This window comes from Ascidia mentula, chromosome 7 (assembly GCF_947561715.1).
Source record: "Ascidia mentula chromosome 7, kaAscMent1.1, whole genome shotgun sequence".
Lineage (NCBI taxonomy): Eukaryota > Metazoa > Chordata > Ascidiacea > Phlebobranchia > Ascidiidae > Ascidia > Ascidia mentula.
Genome location: NC_138572.1, coordinates 6249281 through 6257526, shown reverse-complemented (window position 1 = coordinate 6257526; position 8246 = coordinate 6249281). Strand labels below are relative to the sequence as shown.

Below are 8246 nucleotides of genomic sequence, written 5' to 3'. Positions count from 1 at the left end.
TTTGGCAAAAATAAACCAATGAATGAATGAATGGTGTGGCATAACTGATAACTGGTATTTTTATCCCACATATTTCCGTCTTTGCCCTTTTTGTTTACCCGACAACGCATGCCCCACCGTAATGTAAAGATTTTATTACGGTAATCGTTAAACAAAAAGTTATTGTCACTGCAGTGCATTATAACAGCAACCGTTATATTTGAGTAAAATATATTCAGTCTTATGTTAAATAAATAATTTGGCCATCAACGGTTTTCGCTATTTTTTGTCCTGAAACATGACAACACGTGTATTCATTATCGTGGAGCACGTGGTCGCATGGATCGTTGCAGAATTGTGTGACGATATTGTCAAGCCACGATTTCCGGAACTCCTCGGAATCCCGACCCGAATTTAGTTATATGGGACTCTTCAACCGCTATGTCCACACTGCTGATCATCTGTTACTACACCCTCTCTTTTAAAGGAGAAGACGTACATCTTATTTAACTAAAGTAGACCAAAAGCTAAATACATAAACAAAATGTGTCTTAGGTGTAAAAATGCGTAACACTTGATTCATACACCTCTGAATTGAACATAAATGACGCCATCATCACAGATTCTGGGCCGGCATCTGTTGTTGCAAGTGTGGAGACAGTTGTATTACAGCGTTGATCTTTTTTGGATGATACAATAAGTTGTATCAGTCTCATGTCGCTAGACTGCTCTACTCTGGCGTATTCTTGTATCTTTTTGGGGGCTTAACTAAGTGTAGCTTTTGTATAAAACGGCATAATTTGGTTTAAAATATTCGAAATATCATACTGTGTTTTTTAAGATAAAGCCTTGAACGAAAAGAATGTTTTGTATGCGTCAGTAGAACATTGATCCTTCCGAATGATGGTTATTTATTTCTACACAAAGAAAACTTTTTGGATCACCAAATCCTTGATAAAGTCTGACAATGACACAGCTAAAAGAAATACAGATCAAGTGCAAGAAACACGTTTTTTTATATCACGCAATTGGCCAATTAGGTATCCAACACTCAACAATCTCTCTTAATTTGCTCTTTACGCCCAAAAGATCTTTTCAACTATAAGACGAAAACGTTGAAGGTACAAATACGCACTTTCTAATAAAAACAAACGTTTTAAAATAACAATTAATCATCCACCATCGCACTGGAATGACTTATTTTAGGTGCTTGCTTATTTTTTATGATCTCAACCACCCACACGTCCGTTATGTGCAATCACTGCGTGCATGCGTAATTGTTGAATATAATTACAGTTTGCTGCGAGGTTCCAAAGGTGCTATGAAAACACAGACCATTTGGTAAAGTCACCCGATACCTGGTCGCTTGTCGTCTGTTTGAGAAAGTCTTCACAAAAAGGAAGGAAGAATACAAATGAATACAGTGATATTGTTTCAAGTATTTCTGCTACTTCAGGCAGGTGCGGTAAAATCTTTCAAATATTATGAAAAGGATATTTTGTGTCTAAATGTGTGTGAATGTCTTTTGGGTGTGTTAAAAAAGCTGTAACGGACTGAATAATAACCATTTATGATAAAAATTTTAATAATAAGGCCTGGGTTATGTAAGGCAGTATGATGATTAGAAACAGTAAACTGTTGAATATTGAATGCACGTAAGGCCTAGCATATAATAGGGAAAATGACGTTAGAAACGTAGCAGCTATATTTTGTAGTCGTCGATTATAAAACCAAACCAATGACAAATTTAAAAAACAAATCGGCTATAGCCTTATGGCATTGGCATTGGTTCTACTTTGTATCAGAATACACTGCCGCCAACCCTTACTTAAACTTCACTGTTCTGGAAACTCGTCCATGGCCGAAGCAAATGATTGGAGGGAACTTCACGATTACCACGAAAATCGAAAACGGCAACGGATTCAACGACATCATAACTTGGAGCAAAGGTGGTAAGAATATCGGACGACTGGAAATTTTAACCAATGGATCAGTACAATACGTTCAAGGAATTCCACCAACTGGAAGTCCAGTTCATTTCGCCCGGTAAGAAAATTTTACTGAAATGGTCTAATCTACCAATATGAATTTGGTGTGTTGATAATTACGTTTATAATTTAATTTCTCCTGAACTTGTGGCACAGTCACATGCTGCAAAAACGACAATTCCAGTTATTCTAAACTTTAGAAATCTGCAGATGATAAATATGTCCAGCAAAACGTATAGTAGTATGGCATTACTTGAAAATTGTAAAGCAAAAACGTTGAAATAAAAACAGTTTAAAGTAACAAGCAAATAATTGCGCTGTCACACATACTATCGAATAGCACAAGTCCGGGCCGCACAATACCTATACCGTGTGGCAATCAGCTTAGGCCGATGTGTTTATGTAAAAACTCCATCCTGTGGTTTCTTTCACAGCAACAGTCCGGTATTATGAATACATCAAGTTTCGTTTAAAATAAACAACTTGCTTTGGAGTTGCACAATGTTTTTGTCTACAGGAACTTTACCACAAACGCAAAAGCTGGATCATCAGTTACATATTTTACGATGACAGTGGTTGGAATTCGAGAAAGTGAAAATGGAACAGCGGTGCAAATATTTCGAAAAAGGGAACAATATGTTCAACTTAGACTGAACGTTCAAAGTGTGTTTGTGTCTCATTATGAAAAAAGGACTTGTTTTGCAACATAACAATACAACTTGTGTTATATCCTACAAAACTGCTTTTCATTAGTTGTTGCGGATTATACTACTTTTGCATTAAAACTTCCTAAATAACAAACGTCCAAATATGACCATGGAAAAATTCCACTTATTTCAGAATACTTAGGCGATCCTTACTTAAACCTCACTGTGGTGGAAACAAGCCCATGGCCTAAACAAGTTATTGGCGGGAACTTCACCATTACCGCGAGAATCGAAAACGGCAACGGTTTTAACGACGTCATAACTTGGAGTAAAGGTGATAAGAACGTCGGACGACTGGAAATTTTAACCAATGGATCAGTACAATACGTTCAAGGAATTCCACCAACTGGAAGTCCAGTACAATTCTACTGGTAAGAAATATTTTATACTTGAATGGATATGTTTCAAAATTACACACTTCAGTTATTTTACTGATGATTTATTGGGTTTGTAATTTCAAACTGATGGCACATCGACATAATGTTAATATATCGGAGTAACAGCAGAACGAAAAAGCATTTCAATGGATTTGTCTTTCGAATGATCCTGTCGTTCCGTTTGGAATTTCCAGCAAAGCAATGTCAATTTGTAGACTTTATTGCAAAAGAAGTTGTATAGAAAAAATAATAATTCCACGCAATTTACTTATGGCATTATAATACGAATTCTACCCATACCAATAGTAATATCATATTCCAGGCACACAACCAGAAATTTTGGCTCGTCTGTTACCTATTTAACGATGAAGATTGTTGGAATTCGTGAAAATGAAAACAGAACTTTGGTTGGAATATTCCGATACACGCAACAATATGTTCAACTACGACTGAACATTCAAAGTCGGTGTTCAAAGAGTTTCCTGCCAGAATTCTAAATAATTCTTTTGAAAACTTTGTGATGTGATCTAAACAACATCTTTGTATTGAGAAGTGGGATTTTTACTGTTAGAGTTCCTTAAACTAAATGTTAATTCAATCGTATTTAAAAGCATAATTCCTTTCCTTTTTTATGGAAGATTGCCCTTCAAAAATCAACGAAGATTTGTCTGTGATCGCCGCGTCAAACAGCTACGGATCTCAGGGCCAATATCAGTGCAATAATAATGGTACCCTTCATAGATCTGACGTACAGCAGCTTGTGACGTCAAACACAACGACCTGCACGAACTCTGCTGAATGGGAAGGACAGGAGTATATGACATGTTGGAAGGGTAACTCGTTTAGACATTAGTTTTGCTAATTTAACGATTTAAATCGAAGCTTATATATTTTTTCAAAAAGTGTTACTCGATACTTAGCAGGAGACAAAAATACACAAAATAAGGTTGCCTATATGCATATAAAACGAAAGCATAATAACTTTTAAGGTCCAGGCGTCAGAAACAAAATTGCCTGATAAATTCGACTGGTAAAAAAAATACAAGCAAAAATTGCATGATTATCCTGAGTAAACAGACAAAGTTACTTGTTGTAAACATATTATATATCAGCCAAGGCTGGACTAACCATTCATAGCAAACAAGGGCATCAACTTAAGGTGGACACGCAAATTCATCATTATGCGTAAGGCATAAATTTAAGAAGTTGTATACTTTTTATAATGTAGCACCTTCCGTCTTTCTGATTGGTTCACGCAGTCACAAGGCAAACGAAATCGCATCATTCTCCTGCGAGTACGCTAATGACGTGTTTCCCCCGGTGACGTCGGTTCGTTTTGTGATACACAACAAGGCAATAGAGGTTGGTGGAAGAGCAAACAAGTCGGTTTCGTCCATGCGTGGTGTTTAAATTTCAGTCTTTGCATATGACGAACCAACTCTCAGAGATTGCTTCCGCATCTGACTTAGAGCGTGGGGAGTTATGACGAACTATAAAGACAGTTTGACTGTTCAGCATGTTAGTTGGGTTTACGTATAAATTCGGAAAACGTGGGTCGCTACAATTGGAGAAATGACTTCCACAATTATTGTATCGTGTTTCATCATCACGGCGCTGCCACTTTTGCCTTTCATGCTTTTGCATCAGGCATTTATTTCATATTCTAAGTTCTAATACTATCCAATCATTTTCGCGCATATTTATTGCCCCAAACTGTTTCTTTCGCATTCTTGTTTCAGAGTAAAGAAAGAAATATTTCTACTGAGATGACCAGGGAATTAAATGGTAAGACCGTGACCTGTCAAGCGATATCCAACTATACTCTACTCCACCCAGATGCTGGAAGATCCAACTCCATACTGCTGAACGTCTCCTGTAAGTTGGGTGCTATTGTTACGAAACATTGTAATTGAAATTACGTGACATAAAAACAGTCGATTGCAGTATTTTTTCTGTCAAACGATTGACTTTAAAAGCAGTAAAAAGTTTTTATTCTGATAAAAATTAAACCATATCAGCTTTTATGCCATCTATATTTTGCAATATTGTTGGCAACAAAAGTTTAGTTTGCAAAGGTGTATGTTGGTAAAGTCAGCAAGAAATGCATAAGATTTTTTACTCAAATAAGCCAATACGTGCAGATTCGTGTTTTTTTTTTCTTGAAAGCAACTTTAATTGAAATGCTGTTTCATGTGCAGACCCTCCGTATACCAATGCAAGTCAAAATGCCTGCGACTTTGCAACGGGGAATGTTGAGAATTGTTCTATCGAGTTTTATGCAAACCCATCTCCAATCAAAGTTGTTCTTTTCCAACCAGGTAAGTACAAATGTTGAAGTTTTTCACGGTTTTATAGATCTTGAAGACGAACAATATAGTCCATACAACTGCTACAAAATTAATTTTACACACGTATCGACTGAAACTGCAATCATTCTTAATATGAAACGTCTGTAAAATGAATTTCATAGCAGGTATATGTGCTGTATTGTTTGTCTTTATAAAACCGTGAGTTACGTTCCGAAAATATAGTTTTTGTTGTCACTCTGTTGCCACTGTGTAGGAAAAAATACTTCGAAGGACGTGACAACAAAAGTGACATCACAAGGTGAAAGAAACACCCTCGTTTTACCCAAGGTTGGTGGAAGTTTCCTTTGTGCATAACTACCCGAATTATTACAGCTCAATAATGATGGCAAATAACAGTTTTTATTTGAAACAAAAAATCTAAATCAGTTACAAAAATATATTCATAGCACACACAGCTTGAAGATTACATTTCTTTTTTCTTGAATTGAAGACAAATTTCATGGACAACGGCATCTACATAATCAATATATCATCAGCCATCTACGACACTTCCATACAGTTTCACGTTACCATAGCAACGACCACTACAGTTGTTTCTGTTGTTCCAAACAAGTCAACCGTTATACCGGCTGCTGTTGGTGTCGCAGTTGCTTTAATTCTTCTGCTCTCTGGCGCCGCCTTCCTGTTTTATTGGTTCAAAGTGAAGCGACCACGCGGTGGGTTCAGCACATCATAAACTGTAACTGCAGACTCTATTAGGCATAATTTTAGCAGATTTTGAATGGGTGCCCTGTTTAAAAATAACACGTTTAAAAGTAACCAGTTTGGTTAATTATGAAGACAACGGTTCTATTTTACAATTTAAATCACAATTCATACACGACGATACCTATTTCAGCGAAACATATTTGCCTTGAGCAAAAAATCTGCGGAATGTGACGTTTCCCTGCAGCTTGTCGCACCACAAATATTTACTTTGCACCCGCATACGATTTTCGTCAATTTTGAAGCTCTAATTTGTGATGTAAATTGCAAAATAGCGCCGTTGTATTTATAATTATCCGATTAATTTGAACGCGTTACTTTCAAACATGGCATGGAATCAAACTATGCTTTCACGCAATTAAACCCGAGCGCTAACAGTGTGTCTGCTTAACTTTAGATGAAACTGAACAAGATTTTTCTCCTTCATTTCAACCAACAAAAACCATGGACGAGGTAAGAACGTCTTGACCTGAATCTCGAAGCTTGAAGCATTTCCTTCTCTTTTTTTAATTTAATGAAGCAGTATACATTTTTATGAAAGTTTTTGTTGTTCTTACTTTAATAAGTATATCCAGTATTCTGCACATGTAATACCAAAAATGTTTTACATCCTCAAAGTAATAAAAATTTCTTGCATTTTTTTGGTATTTAGACAAACATTCAACCAAGCAAGGTAGAAAAATCAGAAGATCTCGTGGATCTTAACACCGGTAAATAGCAAAAGACTAACGTTAAACAAACATAGTTTTCAATTTTTATCAAATTTTTGTGTTTCAGATGTCAACGGTTACCTCACCTTTGCACCAGTTGAAGAGAAAAACAGAAGGGTAAGTTAATGCTTTTTCGAAGCATATATAAATATGTATACTCGGTAAAGAACTTCCCGATACAACAGTAATACCGTGTATCCAACTTGCACGCTAGTCGGACTCGTGTCAGCAAAAATATACGTAGGTAGGCCTATGTACAGGATCTATTCAAGTCGGAATTAGATCTTTCAATATTCTTTACTTGTTGTTTGTTTGTGTGACCATCCGCTGTGCTTTATGTTTATGTTGTCCAATTTTTGTTGTAGAATGTTTACGAAAGCATTCGTAATGAAGGAAACGCCAAGGCTGCTGCGGAAAACCTGTATGAGAATAGTTAAACTTGTGTGGAAAGTATTGAGCTTTGTTTATTTAACCGCAAAGTTTATGTACATACTTTTTGGGTTTGTTTTATTTTGTGCAACATAATTTTTTTTTCGCTTCAATTTGTGATGATTGGCAAAGGCAAGATTAAAAAAACATGCAAACCGCACTTCGCTGACAATCTTGTAGCTACAAAACATACAGCTATAGACGTTTTGTTTTTACACCACTATTCCACACGTTCAGTGGCACCAAAAATTCTGCAAATAGCAAAACGCCGTATATTTGACACGGTTGGCACAGCCGTCTTATTTCAAACTACACAAGGTTATTATGGATAAGTTTGTCTAACATGAAATCAATCAGCAAGTTAAAAACATGTCCTACACTAAAGACAGGTGTTTTTCCCTAAATCATCCTGTTGAAGTACAACCGTCCTACATAATAAAATTAGTAGTATATACAGAAAAGCATCCATTCGATCTCATGTCGTTTTGTTGTTTCGTGGGTGCAGTACCACATTAGTCGCAAACCAAAACGCACTTGCGACATAGCTTCTAACTTCTGCTTACGTGTGTTTCTTCAGCAACAAAACCACACAAAGTAAGCACCCACTCACCAGAAAATTCCGGTGCACCCACCTGGTTGTTTTCTTGACAAACATTAACAGTACCGGCATATGTGTTTAAACAGAGACTCAACCTTCCGTGATCATCAGTTATGCAGCTTATTGCTCGTCTGCCGTTTTTGGTCTAACATCGACATTTTCCACATTCAAATATACTTAGGAGATATTAATTACTTTACAAAAATGGTTTGACATCCACGTTTCTGCAATTGTAGGATTACTATTGCGAGCCCAACGGAAAAGTTGAAATTTAAGATCAAAACCAATGGCACCGTCCTTGTTTAGACTGTATATTAGGTGCTGAAATGAAGCTGGCGTTTATCTTGCTAAAAATAAGCGTAATATTTGGAATTAGGTCCCCAC

General features: G+C 36.5%; 1 protein-coding gene across 1 annotated transcript; it reads left to right on the top strand.

Annotated features, from left to right (window-relative positions):
* Window positions 1-2984: 2984 nt before the first annotated feature.
* Window positions 2985-7272, top strand: LOC145909400 (uncharacterized). Its single transcript, XM_082996791.1, has 11 exons — window positions 2985-3045; window positions 3690-3884; window positions 4280-4413; window positions 4791-4926; window positions 5250-5369; window positions 5614-5687; window positions 5851-6076; window positions 6523-6578; window positions 6778-6835; window positions 6903-6952; window positions 7201-7272. The coding sequence occupies exons 1-11, from the start codon at window positions 2985-2987 to the stop codon at window positions 7270-7272; spliced, it is 1182 nt and encodes a 393-aa protein (XP_082852917.1).
* Window positions 7273-8246: the final 974 nt, after the last annotated feature.